Source organism: Oncorhynchus mykiss, unplaced genomic scaffold (assembly GCF_013265735.2).
Source record: "Oncorhynchus mykiss isolate Arlee unplaced genomic scaffold, USDA_OmykA_1.1 un_scaffold_329, whole genome shotgun sequence".
In the NCBI taxonomy this organism is placed as follows: domain Eukaryota; kingdom Metazoa; phylum Chordata; class Actinopteri; order Salmoniformes; family Salmonidae; genus Oncorhynchus; species Oncorhynchus mykiss.
The window spans coordinates 141,020-157,500 of record NW_023493777.1 but is presented as its reverse complement, the minus strand read 5'-3'; the positions used below and the strand labels follow the sequence as shown (position 1 = coordinate 157,500).

At 47.0% G+C, this 16,481-nt stretch overlaps 1 protein-coding gene across 3 annotated transcripts in view; it reads right to left on the bottom strand.

The window, feature by feature from the left end:
• LOC110533197 (centlein) overlaps positions 1-16,481 on the bottom strand; it is a 103,181-nt gene that overhangs the window by 3,456 nt on the left and 83,244 nt on the right. For all 3 annotated transcript variants that reach the window (XM_036973829.1, XM_036973828.1, XM_036973827.1), the window contains 4 exons: positions 15,496-16,064; positions 11,127-11,169; positions 10,148-10,223; positions 9,559-9,812 (listed from right to left, as the gene is read on the bottom strand). In XM_036973829.1, coding sequence (XP_036829724.1) covers positions 9,559-9,812; positions 10,148-10,223; positions 11,127-11,169; positions 15,496-16,064 — 942 coding nt within the window. The remainder of the gene's footprint in view (positions 1-9,558; positions 9,813-10,147; positions 10,224-11,126; positions 11,170-15,495; positions 16,065-16,481) is intronic.

The following is a 16,481-nucleotide window of genomic DNA, read 5'->3' as shown; positions in this document are numbered from 1 at the left end:
AGAGAGAGAGGTAGTCAGAAAGTACTGCAGGATATAAGGTTAGATACCTGGACCTGTAGTATGAAGAAAGTGAAGGGAAAAGTCAAGTGAGCTAGAATTCCTGGACCTGCAACATATATATAAAGACAAAAAGAGTTGTTTTGTGATTGAAAAACTAAAGCGGGTCAGAACGTACACGAGGTTGTCAGAGCAGCACTCATAGATTGAGAAGACTTAAAGAAAATGTGACAAAGGATAATGAGAGTCTGAAAGTGTCCCTGCTACTGCTGTAGTGGCATCATGTAAAAATCTAAGTTTGACCACCACTTCTGTTGTTATTCTGTCTGTGTATCCAGTGAGAGGTGGTGAGAAAGTTGGACCAGACCTGAGACATGAGTATTGGACACCCTGAGAGGAACAATCTAACAGAGCACCAACCACGTCCTCGGATCCACGAAGAGTCAGAGTAGGAGTGCTGATCCAGGATCAGTTTAGCCTTTTAGATCATCCTAGATAAGATTGTATGGACAGATCCTAGATCAGCACTCCTACTCTGAGATGCTTTGTGTCTACAAACAAGTACACTACACTACAGTAGGCATGTACAGATGAGGCAGTGAAACAAGTGAACACAGGTTGAACCCGTTGGTGGATAAAAAAATCCCTCTCAATGGAGATTCATTGAACATGCTTTTAAATCCAGGATTAGGTTTAATCTATGTCCAGGAAACCAGCCCCTTATGATGGACAAACTGAAAGTCCTTCTGAAAGTTACTGTATATTCTTCTACAGCGTAACTGAACAGTAACTGTGATTACACCGTGTTTCTATCTTAATGAAGACGAGGAGGACTCTGACTTCTGAAAGTTACTGTATATTCTTCTACAGCATAACTGAACAGTAACTGTCATTACATCCTGTTTCCATCTTAATGAAGACGAGGAGGACTCTGACACGCGGCCAGCCGAAGGGCCCTAATTCTCTAACCCTGATTGGCAGGCGTAATAGAGCCATCCAGTAGAATCAGAGTGCACCCTGGGACGGAGGGAGTTGAGCTGGGTTTGGTTTAGAAGCGGAGCGAGCGAGCGAGAGAGAGTTAGTAAGAGCGAGGGAGGAATTGTAGGATAATACTGCTCGGTAATCATCTACCCTACTGTACCAGCGTATCAGACATGGTAAACATTTGCTTTGGGGCTAAACGGTTTAAACCGCATGCATATTATCAACCTCAATGTATTCAATGCTTTTCTGTCGTCTAATTTATCATTTCCACAATAATACCATCTGGTATCATATCAAACATAATGCTCACTTTGTAGCGCAAATACGGAGAAGGTGATATGTGTGGTACACACACCATCTCAACCCCCCCACACCATCCCAACCCCCCCCCCCCCCCACACCCTCCCAACCATCCTGGAAACCACAGTAGTCCCAGGGGTGGCCTCTCTGCTCTGCATACATGGAGGTTATTGATATCTGGTTGCCTGCTGACACCTCTTAGTAGAATCCCTCTTGTTTTAGGTTTCCTCCTCTGTGAAGGCTCACAGGCCATATCCCCACTGAGAGAGACAGAGAGAGGGGGGCTGCTTCTGCTGCTGGGTCGTGTGTGTGTGTGTATGGGTGTGTTAAGAGTGGCATTGATGACACTTCCCGTAAGACAGGCTTTGATTTCAGAGGGGCCATTTTCAGCCCTGGGTCTGGTGAGAGATGACACTGACACTGACTCTGATGCATGGTGGGACCATTAGGCTGCCCAGCTGAAGTCTCTCTCTCTCTATCTCTCACCCCCCTCTCTCTTTCTCATTCTTCCTCTCTCCCCCACTCTCGCTCACTACTCTCCCTCTCTTGCGCTTTCTCCTCTCCCTCCCGCTCTATTTCTGTTCCTCTCTCTCTTTTCCCGCTCTCTCTCCCTCTACCACTCTTGCACTCTCTCCCCTCCTGCTATCTCCATTTCGGTTCCTCTCCCCCCCTCTCTCGCCTCTCTAGGGCAGTGGTCTCGCTGGTGCCATTCCAAGTGATACCGAATCATTAGCAGGATAAATAATGAGGCCGGTGGCTCCGAAAATAGCAAAGAAACCACATAGTCACAGACACACACAGTGGTACAGTACACATCCCTCATTTTGGCCTGGCTCAGTTCCTCAACCACAACAAGCGAACGCTAGCCTAACATGACCTAGACCCAGACATACGTACAACACCTTGAAAATGGACACGAGACAACACCAGTATCATCCTTCTAGAATAACAGCAGAGAAACATCAAGCCACAGCAGAGTGACGACACAATACTTATCCACTGTTCTAAATGAGAGATACTCATACTAACATCATAGAACTCAAGGACCAACAGCCACGACCTTCGATTCTAGACTTTAGATGAACCATAGATTCCTGGAAAGACAACTGAAGGCAGCAGTGGACCCATCTTTATTATGTTGTACCTTTATAGTGTCCGTCACCAGGATTTAAGTGCCAGGCTCTGTCATGTGCCTGGGCATAAAAAGCCTAGACCCAGAAAAAGCCCTCTTCTCCCTGTCAGCCGTGTCTGTTTTACCCCTCTAATCCTGTGGTAATCCCAGCCTCTTCCGGGCAGGATGGGAGCTGGGCCGATCCACACCTGGAGATTACGGGGTCGGGTTCGTTCAATTGTAGAACGAGGTAGAGGGGGAGGTTTCGGGAGGGGTGCGAGGTGCCCGATTCCAGACCCAAATTATCCCGTTCGGTTAATATGCGTGACCGACGTTTCTTTACAGCGGGAGGAACATTTTCAGAAATTACCGTAGGACATCTCACCTGTCACCCAGAGGAGGTTCCTCTAAGCTTCTGTCGCTTCCCTCGTTCCTCAAACGAGAGGAGAGGGAGAAGAAAAGAGTGTTAGAGGACAACGTCCCCCCCCCCGTAGCCTAATTATCCTTCATTTTCCTAACAGACTCTCTCTTTCTCATGCCTTTCCTTCCCACCTTGTTGAATAGAAAGTACAAAGACAGAAGTCAGGGAACAGAGAGCACCATTAAGAGGGTCACGTTTTACAGACTGACGGCAATTATGGAGAGGGAACAGGGTGGAAATACCTCACAAAGCACTCTGCCGTGTGTGTGTGTGTGTGTGTGTGTGTGTCTGTGTGTGTGTCTCTCTCTCTGTGTGTGTATGTGTGTGTGTGTGTGTGTGTGTGTCTCTCTGTGTGTGTGTGTGTGTGTGTCTCTGTGTGTGTGTGTGTCTCTGTGTGTGTGTGTCTGTGAGTGTGTGTGTCTCTCTATGTGTGTGTGTGTCTCTGACAGCTTTTGCAGTCTGGTTCCTGACAGAGAGGTCTGTGGGGATGAGGTGGCTGGCGTGGTGTGATTGACTGATGAAAGTGTCACTGTGCTGTGGAGACACATGTTCCACTTAGGCTGAAAGGGTACGCCACTTCTCTCGCTTTGTCTCTCTACCTCCCCCTCTCGCTCGCTACCTCTCCCCCTCTATCTCGCTCTCTCCCTCACAGACACAGACAGCCTGATTCACATTTCAATAACACACAACTTGAAGTAACAGGATACTACAGGACACCACTAAGGAGCCAAACAAACGAGGTAGCTCTTCTTCTCGGTCTCTGACACTGTCATCATACCTTTTCACATGACAGCCCCCGAGGCGCCGGGCTAAGCCAATTAGAGCCAGAGTTTTGGACTCTGAGTCAGAGAGCTAGCAGGCAGGCAGGGGCCAGCCGGATACCAGCCAACAGCACAGGACCTTGTGCCCTTTATAGGAGGAATGATCCCTGTTTTCTAGCTGAGAGCTCAGAGTCTTGGACAACTTCTGCTGCAGTGGCATTAATACTGCAGGAGTAAAAGACAACTACTGCTGTTTCTTTCTGGTCAGCCCAAGCAGAGAAAAGTGTGTGTCTATCTCTGTTTCTAGGTGTTTGTGCATGTGTGTAAGAGTGTGTGTGTGTGCATTTGTATGTGTGTGTCATTAATGCCGCAGAGCCAGTGTCTTAGGTCTCCTCGGGGCCCTGGCTGTTCTATTCTACGATAGCTAGGTAGGGGCCGGAACCTGGAGGCCACTTCCAGAGCAGCGGGGCTCCTGTGCTCTTTGACCTGTGTGTATCACACACACTCCTAATCAGGCCTCCAGTGGGTTGGGGCTGGTCGGGGCTCTGCCTGCTCCTACCCAACAGGGGCCTCCTGCCAGTCCCACTAACTACCATACGGCCTGGTGTGTGTGTGTGAGAGAGAGAACGTGTGTGTATGTGTATGAGGCCGTGAGAGAGAGCGAAAGAGGAGGTCAGGTCATGGAAGAATTTGCCTGGCTACACAAACTCTACACCAAGGCGCGGATGTTAGTTTCTTCTCCGCAATGAGTCTCCATTTGAGTGCCTCCCCAACGATTTTTAGAACGGAAATACATTTTAAACTGTCTGATTGGTCCCAGAAACCAATGGGTTGGTCCAGAGCCAGAACACATGTGGGTAAAACACCGTTTTGAAAATTGGTCATTGGCTTTGACACTCTGAATGGTGAGATATGATCCAACAACCTTCATTTTGATGTCCCCATAAACAACATCAACGATGGCAGTCTCAGACAGAAGAACTGTACATAGTGTCGTGTCTTTGGCATCATTAAACTGAAGATTAATCTTTATCAAATGACTCTCTGTAATTATTATTACCATTATTATTAGACTGATTAATCATGTAACTGTAATTAACTAGGAAGTCGGGGCACCAAGGAAAATATTCAGATTACAAAGTTATAATTTTCCTAATATAACTTTTCAGATATTTTCATATCTGATCAATAGTCTTCTGATTAATGAATTCTTCTTTACCTCACGTTAGTCTCATTCCAAACGTCGTAAATTGTTGGTTATCTGCACGAACCCAGTCTTCACTATGAGTCATCCATACATCAATTGTCTTAAAATCATTTATTTACTAACTAAGTAATTCACAGAAATGCATAAACAAGCAGTAGATAGTTACAGGGATATGATAACGGAGTTTCCCTAGTGGGATAAACCGGCATCGCGGCTTGGTGTACAAAAGGGAAGTGGGGTTCGACTGAGATAAGACAACACACAGTGTCACGGTTTTCTAGGTGTGAAGGAGAGTCGGACCAAAATGCGGCGTGTAGATCGCGATCCATGTTTATTTAAACTGAAGCAACACGCATCTAAATACAAACACTACAAAACAATAAACGTAACGAAAACCGACTGACTGGCGGCACTGGCGGCCCCTGGCTGACTGGCGGCGCTGGCGGCCCCTGGCTGACGGGCGGCACTGGCGGCTCCTGGCAGACGGGCGGCACTGGCAGCGCTGGGCAGACGGGCGGCACTGGCGGCACTGGGCAGACGGGCGGCGCTGGGCAGACGGGCGGCACTGGGCAGACGGGCGGCACTGGGCAGACGGGCGGCACTGGCGGCGCTGGGCAGACGGGCGGCACTGGCGGCGCTGGGCAGACGGGTGGCTCAGGCGGCGCTGGAGAGGAAGGCTCTGGCAGCGCTGGAGAGGAGGGAGCCCCTGTAAGGATGGACCGGAGAGACAGCCTGGTACGGGGGGCGGATAGACCGGGCCGTGCAGGCGCACTGGAGCTCTTGAGCATCGAGCCTGCCCAACCTTACCCGGTTGAATGGTCCCGGTCGCCCTGCCAGTGCGGCGAGGTGGAATAGCCCGCACTGGGCTATGCAGGCGAACCGGGGACACCGTACGCAAGGTTGGTGCCATGTAAGCCGGCCCAAGGAGACGCAATGGAGACCAGATGGGTAGAGCCGGCGTCATGGCACTTGGCTCGATGCCCACTCTAGCCCGGCCGATACGCGGAGCTGGAATGTACCGCACCGGGCTGTGCACCCGCACTGGGGACACCGTGCGCTCCACCGCATAACACAGTGCCTGCCCGGTCTCTCTCGCCCCCGGTAAGCACAGGAAGTTGGCGCAGGTCTCCTACCTGGCTTCGCCACACTTCCTGTGTGCCCCCCCCAATACATTTTTGGGGCTGACTCTCGGGCTTGCCAGCCGTGTTCCCTCATATCGCCGGCTCCTCTCTCCAGCTGCCTCTGCTCTCCTAGCTGCCTCCACCTGTTCCCATGGAAGGCGATCCTTTCCCGTCAGGATCTCCTCCCATGTGTAGCAACCCTTGCCGTCCAATACATCGTCCCAAGTCCATTCCTCTTTGCGACGCTGTTGCGGTTGCCCGTTACCACGCCGCTTGGTCCTGTTGTGGTGGGTGATTCTGTCACGGTTTTCTAGGTGTGAAGGAGAGTCGGACCAAAATGCGGCGTGTAGATCGCGATCCATGTTTATTTAAACTGAAGCAACACGCATCTAAATACAAACACTACAAAACAATAAACGTAACGAAAACCGAAACAGCCTAATACTGGTGCACAAACACACAGAACAAGGACATCAAGACACTAAGGACAATCACCCACAAAACCCAACACCAAACAGGCTACCTAAATATGGTTCCCAATCAGAGACAATGACGAACACCTGCCTCTGATTGAGAACCATATCAGGCCAAACATAGAACTAGACAAACTAGACATGTAACATAGAATGCCCACTCAGCTCACACCCTGACCAACCAAAACATAGAAACATACAAAGCAAAACATGGTCAGGGTGTGACACACAGTTGATAATTATAACAATTTAAATGCTAATCCCTTACACATGAACGCTCACTCATTCAGGAACAATTGCAATCAATATATATATTTACGCTCAGTTGTTCTTGTTCTTATTCTGTCGGTATCGATAGTCTAAGAGTTTAACCACGTGGGATGGTTAAAAGATTCAACAGTCTGGTCTCAAACCATGGCCCTCTCGTTATCGAAGTAAGCTGGTCTGCAACCTTTGTCCTCAGTAATCAGTAGGGTATAGTACAGTAGTCAGTACATTATAGTATAACATAGTAGTCAGTAGGGTATAGTATAATAATATAGTAGTCAGTATAGTACATTATAGTATAGAAGTCAATAGAGTATAATATAGTATAGCAGTCCGCAGGGTATCGTATAGTATAATATAGCAGTCAGTAGGGTATAGTATAGCAGTCCGTAGGATATATTATAGTAGTCAGTAGGGTATAGTATAGTATAGCAGTCTGTAAGGTATTGTATAGTATTCAGTAGGGTATATTAGTCAGTAGGTTATAGTAGTCAGTAGGGTATAGTATAATATAGCAGTCAGTAGGGTATAGTATAGTATATTATAGTATAGTAGTCAGTAGGTTATAGTATAGTAGTCAGCAGGGTATAGTATAGTAGTCAGCAGGGTATAGTATAGAATAGTAGTCAGTAGGATATAGTATAGTAGTCAGTAGGATATAGTATAGTAGTCAGTAGGGTATAGTATAGTGGTCAGTAGGGTATAGTATAGTAGTCAGTAGGATATAGTATAGTAGTCAGTAGGGTATAGTATAGTGGTCAGTAGGGTATAGTATAGTAGTCAGTAGGATATAGTATAGTAGTCAGTAGGGTATAGTATAGTGGTCAGTAGGGTATAGTATAGTAGTCAGTAGGGTATAGTATAGTATAGTAGTCAGTAGGGTATAGTATAGTGGTCAGTAGGGTATAGTATAGTGGTCAGTAGGGTATAGTATAGTAGTCAGTAGGGTATAGTATAGTATAGTAGTCAGTAGGGTATAGTATAGTGGTCAGTAGGGTATAGTATAGTAGTCAGTAGGATATAGTATAGTAGTCAGTAGGGTATAGTATAGTGGTCAGTAGGGTATAGTATAGTAGTCAGTAGGATATAGTATAGTAGTCAGTAGGGTATAGTATAGTGGTCAGTAGGGTATAGTATAGTAGTCAGTAGGATATAGTATAGTAGTCAGTAGGGTATAGTATAGTGGTCAGTAGGGTATAGTATAGTAGTCAGTAGGGTATAGTATAGTATAGTAGTCAGCAGGGTATAGTATAGTGGTCAGTAGGGTATAGTATAGTAGTCAGTAGGGTATAGTATAGTATAGTAGTCAGTGGGGTATAGTATAGTAGTCAGTAGGGTATAGTATAGTAGTCAGTAGGGTATAGTATAGTGGTCAGTAGGATATAGTATAGTATAGTAGTCAGTCGGGTATAGTATAGTATAGTAGTCAGCAGGGTATAGTATAGTGGTCAGTAGGGTATAGAATAGTATAGTAGTCAGTAGGGTATAGTATAGTGGTCAGTAGGATATAGTATAGTAGTCAGTAGGATATAGTATAGTATAGTAGTCAGCAGGGTATAGTATAGTGGTCAGTAGGGTATAGAATAGTATAGTAGTCAGTAGGGTATAGTATAGTGGTCAGTAGGGTATAGTATAGTAGTCAGTAGGGTATAGTATAGTGGTCAGTAGGGTATAGAATAGTATAGTAGTCAGTAGGGTATAGTATAGTAGTCAGTAGGGTATAGTATAGTAGTCAGTAGGGTATAGTATAGTAGTCAGTAGGGTATAGTATAGTAGTCAGTAGGGTATAGTATAGTGGTCAGTAGGGTATAGTATAGTAGTCAGTAGGGTATAGTATAGTGGTCAGTAGGGTATAGTATAGTAGTCAGTAGGGTATAGTATAGTGGTCAGTAGGGTATAGAATAGTATAGTAGTCAGTAGCGTATAATATAATAGTCAGTGGGGTATAGTATAGTAGTCAGTAGGATATAGTATAGTAGTCAGTAGGGTATAGTAGTTAATAAGGTATAGTATAGTAGTCAGTAGGGTATAGTATAGTATAGTAGTCAGCAGGGTATAGTATAGTGGTCAGTAGGGTATAGAATAGTATAGTAGTCAGTAGGGTATAATATAATAGTCAGTGGGGTATAGTATAGTATAGTAGTCAGTAGCGTATAATATAATAGTCAGTAGGGTATAGTATAGTAGTCAGTAGGGTATAGTATAGTGGTCAGTAGGGTATAGAATAGTATAGTAGTCAGTAGGTTATAGAATAGTATAGTAGTCAGTAGGGTATAGTATAGTGGTCAGTAGGGTATAGAATAGTATAGTAGTCAGTAGCGTATAATATAATAGTCAGTGGGGTATAGTATAGTATAGTAGTCAGTAGCGTATAATATAATAGTCAGTAGGGTATAGTATAGTAGTCAGTAGGGTATAGTATAGTGGTCAGTAGGGTATAGAATAGTATAGTAGTCAGTAGGTTATAGAATAGTCAGTGGGGTATAGTAGTTAATAAGGTATAGTATAGTAGTCAGTAGGGTATAGTATAGTAGTCAGTAGGGTATAGTATAGTAGTCAGTAGGGTATAGTATAGCATTGCAGGAGACTGCAGCAGTGTGTTCAGTGCTCTGTGGCTCTTCCTCTGCTCCTCTGTGGTGCTGACCTCCTCAGGCGAGGGCAGGCCTGTCAGACACACACTTATTAAGCATGATAAGGGCAAAGGAGCTGCTCCCACTGCAGCCAGGGATAGGGCCCCCAGAAACACACCGAAAGACAAAAGAAAAGACAGGAAGAAACAAAAGAGGAAAGAAAAAGAACAACTTCCTTGTTCCCAGTTACTGTACCAACCCCCTGCTTATCTTTCCCTACCCCTCCTTCTCTTCTGTTTGTTCCACTTTCTCTGTGCCTGTCCTCCCCTCTTCTGGTCTGTGGTACCTGTGATAACTGCTTGCTGACGTTCAGTCTCTGGGCGAGCTGCGACGTGATCTTCTCGTTGGCGTCTCGCAGCTCCTGGGAGGAGCGCTGGGCATCACACCGGGCGGTCTGTAGAACGGCGAGATGGCGCTGGAGCGCCAGAACGCGCCCGCGCAGTGAGGCGGGGGCACAGCAGCCGCACCTTTGGGCCTTCCTCCTCTTTCTCTCACTTCGTCTCTTCCCTCCTTCCTCCCCCGGCTCCCTCTGTTTATATCCTAACAAGAGGAGAACACAGTGCGTTCCTCAGAGTGTTCATGTACAGGAGAGCGGTGAACACACTTACAATCCCCATTTAGATTTCTGCTGCTGAGAGTTATCAAACGTGTGTGTGTGTGTGTGTGTGTGTATGTGTGTGTATGGGATATTCTATCATCAGACTGACTAAGCCATTCCATATAACCGATACAACAGTGTAGGGAACAGAATCTTGTTTTGTATCAGGTGTTGCTTCCGATAGTGTGTGTGTTTTGGTGTGCGTCCCCCCCCCCCCTAAATAGTTGATAAAGTTTTGTGAAAATCTGAGTGAAACATGAAAACGTGTTGTTGCTACCTTGGTTCGGAACATCGGGCTGTGTTCTGGAGAATTCTTCCGCTGGCTGTTCTGAGGCTGCTGCGTACCTGTGTGACTGGAAAAGACAAACCAAAATGTTTTGAAACTCTTTTAAACCCTGCCGTTTAATGCAGCACAACAGGTTGACGTCCGCGTCGTGTCACACAGGAATCACAGCATGTGGCATTTAACGCGATGTGACAAATCACACCGAGCCGTAATGCGGCCCAACGTGTTTAATACAACACACGTCGACTCGAACGCAACTCTATACCGCCGCAACTCTCTTGACAGGTGCCTTTTGAAACACCCCCGCGCTCCCTCACCCCCTTGCCCCACGGTGTGTGTGAGTGTGTGACACCGCCTGAGAGCGTTTGTAGTCACATCAAAGCCCTCCCCCCCGGAGCACCGGTACGGTTTAATCACGAGCTGGTTTGATCACATGGAGCCTTCCGGAAGCCCTTTGATTTGTGACACAGCGCGCGTGGCTCCACTGTCATGGTGATGAGGCTGGGCGGAGCTGATGGGCAGGGCGGGCGGAGGGGCATGTGGAGTGGCTGACGGAGGGATCTGATTTGACAGATAGAAGAGCCTACAGAACATCCCTTTGGTGAATAGCTACCAGGTATTACAGTGAAGGAGTTGACAATGGACAAAAACAAGCACAGAAAAACCTGGACTATTGATTTCATTGGGTGGAGGAGGAAGGAAGAACAGAGGAGGCAGAACCTAAAGCCAGGTATAGCACAGAGTAGCAACTGCACTGTGTAATATAGGCTACACATGGCTAGGCCAAACCCAGGCAACATCCTGACTGACTCACCGATTACAAATAAACACTCCAGTAATGAAATCAACAATTCAATTAACAATTCAATGAACTACTTCAATTCCACATTATGCGTAAAGACTTGTTAGTCGATTGAATGGAGGTTATAGCGAATGGAAGAATAGATAAGACTTCTCCAAATGGACCCACCTTGATTGGGTGACTGTCCAGGCTGTCAGAGTACTCCTCTCCACTGTCACGAGAGAGAGAGAGAGAGAGAGAGAGAGAGGGCGAGAGAGACAGAGAGAGAGAGCGACAGAGAGAGAGACACAGAGAGAGAGAGAGAGAGACACAGAGAGAGAGAGAGAGACACAGAGAGAGAGAGAGAGAGAGAGAGAGAGAGAGAGAGAGAGAGAGAAAGAGAGAGAAAGAGAGAGAAAGAGAGAGACAGAGAGGGGTGGGAAAAAGAGAGAGAATGTGAATATGTATTAGCACAGTAATATTTCAAATTTGCATGTATGGAAGTTCAATTTATATATCCAATGTATATAACAATTTATATATCCAATGTTCCATTTACCATCAAGCAGAGTATTGTTTTCTCCATCTCATTCCATGTGCAATTTCATTCCTGAATTTATTTCCCGAATTCCTGGAAATGACCTGAATGAATTCCACCTCATCAGTTGTGCTACGGTGTGTATCAACATGTATGCAGACTGCTGTGGCCTTCATTAGTGCGATCTGTGTGACAGACGTGTGTGAGTGGCATGGCTGAGCACCGACGAGACGAGCCCATCTGATGGACAGACGTGCGGTAAGGGTTTCGGAGACACGCACACCTCCACTCCCTACCCACCCACCTCCCCCGTTATCGACAGTGACCTTTGACGTGGAAGTCGGTGACATTTACGCTGTGGGTTTTATTAACGTGGGGCGGTGAGAGCAGCAGAGGTAAAGACCTCCACATCACCATCAGCCTTCCCACATGACAGACCCGAGGCCCCAGGGCTGGGGGGCGCAGGCTGGGGGTGGAGGCTAGAGCTGGGGTCTGGGGCTGGAGGGAGAAAAGACTGGACCCAGCCACTAAGGCCCAAGACTGGCCCACTGACAGATTGTGCTGAGCACTGAACATTCCAGCATACCACACACCTGCACCAGAGAGGCATTTAGCCTACAATACCATACCCAAGTAATAGTTTGAATACTGTATGTAATCAATGCAACAGGAAGGAGAATAAATAACTACTTCAATACAAATCAACCATGTGGATACAAGTCAAGACCTCACTATAACAGTATGCTGGATGTATTGGATAGACTGGATTTGCATGATATGCTGTTGTAATTGACAGGTACTTCAGATAGCCTGTCTTTACCTTCAATTCTCGGGCCGACTCTCTTCTCTGTATATATAAATGATGTCGCTCTTGCTGCTGGTGATTCTCTGATCCACCTCTATGCAGACAACACCATTCTGTATACTTCTGGACCTTCTTTGGACACTGTCTTAACTAACCTCCAAACGAGCTTCAATGCCATACAACACTGCTTCCGTGGCCTCCAACTGCTCTTAAATGCAAGTAAAACTAAATGCATGCCCTTCAACCGATCACTGCCTGCACCTGCCTGCCCGTCCAGCATCACTACTCTGGACGGTTCTGACTTAGAATATGTGGAAAACTACAAATACCCAGGTGTCTGGTTAGACTGTAAACGTTCCTTCCAGACTCACATTAAACATCTCCAATCCAAAATAAAATCTAGAATCGGCTTTCTATTTCGCAACAAAACATCCTTCACTCATACTGCCAAACATACCCTCGTAAAACTGACCATCCTACCGATCCTCGACTTCGGCGATGTCATTTACAAAATAGCCTCCAACACTCTACTCAACAAATTGGATGTAGTCTATCACAGTGCCATCCTTTTATTCACCAAATCCCCATATACTTCCCACCACTGCAACCTGTATGCTCTCGTTGGCTGGCCCTCGCTTCATACTCGTCGCCAAACCCACTGGTTCCAGGTCTTTGCGAGGTGAAGCCCTGCCTTATCTCAGCTCACTGGTCACCATAGCAGCATCCACCCATAGCACCCGGTCCAGCAGGGGTATATCTCACTGGTCACCCCCAAAGCCAATTCCTCCTTTGGCCGCCTTTCCTTCCAGTTCTCTGCTGCCAATGACTGGAACGAACTGCAAAAATCACTGAAGCTGGTAGACTCATATCTCCCTCATTATCTTTAAGCACCAGTTGTCAGAGCAACTCACAGATCACTGCACCTGTACATAGCCCATCTGTAAATAGCCCATCCAACTACCTCATCCCCATACTGTATTTATTTATTGATCTTGCTCTTTTGCACCCCAGCATCTCTACTTGCACATTCATCTTCTGCACATCTATCACTACAGTGTTTAATTGCTATATTGTAATTATTTTGCCACCATGGCCCATTTATTGCCTTACCTCCCTTATCTTACCTCATTTGCACACACTTTTTCTACTGTATTATTGACTGTATGTTTGTTTATTCCATGTGTAACTCTGTGTTGTTGTATGTGTTGAACTGCTTTGCTTTATCTTGGCCAGGTCACAGTTGTAAATGAGAACTTGTTCTCAACTAGCCTACCTGGTTAAATAAAGGTGAAATAAAAAAATAAAAAATAAAAACCTGCCTGCTCACTGCCTTTGGGCTGAAGCACACACTCAGCCAGGGCGGGGGTGATCACCTTATCAGGGAGTGAGCTGTATCACTGTATCTTATACCCTACTTATATTATTCCATCAGTCTCAGATGTGCTGAGTGGACAGGACAGTGTGCTGGTTGTGTCATGGCTGCCTATGCTTCGGGAGACAGGCTGTGTGTGTGTGCTGGTGTACTATATATTGTATACCAGATACCTCCTGCTAGCCCCTACAGTACTCTCCCGGAGGCCCCTGCCTCAGCCCTGCTCTGCTCTCCAAACAAACTGCTGACGTGGTCAAAATTCAAAATGTCCGCCAGCCTTAAGGTACTTCTTCCTGAAACTTTCTAACCACAAGTCGAGCCAGAGGCAGTGAGAAGAACAGTCAGAAACCAAGACGGAGGAAGGCGCTTGTCAGTCACTTCTTTAACGAGTCTGATATCTTCATTTTGTTGGTATTTAACTAATTCTCTGCAGGATGAAAAGCCACATTTTCCCAAGCACCTATAGGCATAATAATATTGAGACATGAGCAACACAGAAGGCTTTAACAGCACTGCACCTCAACTGACAGGTAACTTAACTAAGACATCTGTATTTAAGTCCCTCTTTTAGGTTAAGACTGTATCTGCTACGGCTGCTTATTAGACACATTAGGGACAAGGGAGAAACATGCCATAGTTTTATACAGCCACTGTTAGGTTTCAACTTCCCCATGTGAGTAACCAAGGTTTCAGTGAGATGAATTAGTCATGGGAGAGGCGAGGTATGTGTGTGTGTGTGTGTGTGTGTGTGTGTGTGAAGTGAAGCTAGGCTACTGCTGGAGGGGGGGGAGAGAGTCTGTGAGAAATGAACATCAGCCAGCGGTGCGGGTAGCCGGTGTTTGAAATCAAATCATCCCAACCATCACTCAATAAACATTAGCTCAGTGGCTTTTTAGCATAAAACATACATGAAATAATTACTGTAGATGGTTCTTCATTTGGAGAGTGTTAAACAGCTTGTAGACATCTGGTAGCGAGCCGAGGAGGGTCATTCAAAATTTATCTAACTAAATTAAGGCGAGGAGAGGAATAAGAGGGGGGTTCGTGTGGGGAGCAAAAAACGTCTGTGCACATCCTAAATCGACATGTCACAAGATAACGGAACTGACTGGGGTTGGGGTGGTGGGGGGGAACCTGTGCCTGGGAATGTCTTAGGTTGCTGTCAGGAGAGGGGTGAATATGCAAAGGACCAGAAAATTAAATCAAGCTGCCAAACTGTCAATTCTCAGGCCTCATGACTGCATCACTGGAAGATATCAAGTGTCGGGCCCTTATCATATCAAGTGTCGGGCCCTTATCATATCAAGTGTCGGGCCCTTATCATATCAAGTGTCGGGCCCTTATCATATCAAGTGTCGGGCCCTTATCATATCAAGTGTCGGGCCCTTATCATATCAAGTGTCGGGCCCTTATCATATCAAGTGTCGAGCCCTTATCATATCAAGTGTCGGCCCCTTATCATATCAAGTGTCGGGCTCTTATCATATCAGGTGTCGAGCCCTTATCATATCAGGTGTCAGGCTTTCTTGGCACCAGTTCAACTCTGTGTGCAGAGGTGGCTAATTTTGCATGCAAATTTCAGTCAATAAGCTCCGAGCAAGACGTCCCAGGATATTTCAAAGGATCTGACAGTCGTTTTCTTTTTTTCCTCCCTCTCCCTCCATCGGCTCTTGAATACCAACTAGACAGGCGCTGAAAATTCAATCACGCATTTGCTTACGCTTTGCATATGCACGGTGTCCCCTCGATGCCGCTAAGCCCCCCCACCCTAGAAAATAATGAGGGGGTGAGAGAGAGAGAGAGAGAGAGAGAGAGAGAGAGAGAGAGAAAGTGTGTGTCGTACCTGTCCGCGCTTATGTCCTCCCAGTCGTCCCTAGCAGGGATAGCAGGGCCTCCTCCTCCGATGGCTTGATTGGGGCCAACCGCTCGGTGGCGGTGCAGCCGCGCCGGGCCTCTGGGCCGCATGCCTGTTTTGAATTTGACCTTGTTGTTTGCTAATGCCCCTCCACTTATTCCTCCTCCTGCTGTGGCTGTTGCGGCCAGCCCTGTTAGCATGTTAGCCTTGGGTCCTCTCTGCCTCCTGTTGAAGTCCCGGGCCGCCCTCAGGATGCCCAGCTCCTGCCTGAGCCGGAGCAGCTGCTGCCGGGTGCGTCCGGCTTCCTTCCTGGCCCCCTCCAGCTGGGTCTCCAGGGCCAGGGCCTCGGTGCGGTGTCTCTCCCCCTGGGCGAGTGCCTGGGCATGGGCCGCCTCGTCGCGAGCAGCCCCATGGGTGCGGAGGCGGGCCAGGGAGCCCTGGAGGTGCTCCTTGTCCTGGGTTAGAGCTGTGTTGGCCTCCTGGAGGTGCTGGTTGTCCTCCCTCAGCCTCTCGGTCTCCTGCTCCATGGACACCGCCCTCCTCTCCAACTGTTCTATCTATATGGTGATCATTGAGTGTTCATTAGGACCAGAACTAACCTCCCAGTCAGACCTTCTATTCACTGTAAATGAGCTACGAACAAGCTACGAACAAGAAAAATCCTGTCAACTTTGAACTGCGAAAACAGCGTAGTGTCAGTGTTTCTCTCTACTCTGACCTGTGTTTGCAGTAACTGTGCAGGCCAGGGTAGTAGAGGGTTGAAACAAACCATTTGGCCATTAACATAGCGGCAGGTAGCCTAGTGGTTAAGAGCTTTGGGCCAGTAACCAAAAGGTCGCTGGGTCGAATTCTCGAGCCGACTAGCTGAAAAATCTGTCGATGTGCCCTTGCGCAAGGCACTGAACCCAAATTGCTCTGGATAAGAGCATCTACTAAATTACTGAAATGTAAACACTCCCATTCTGACTGAGACC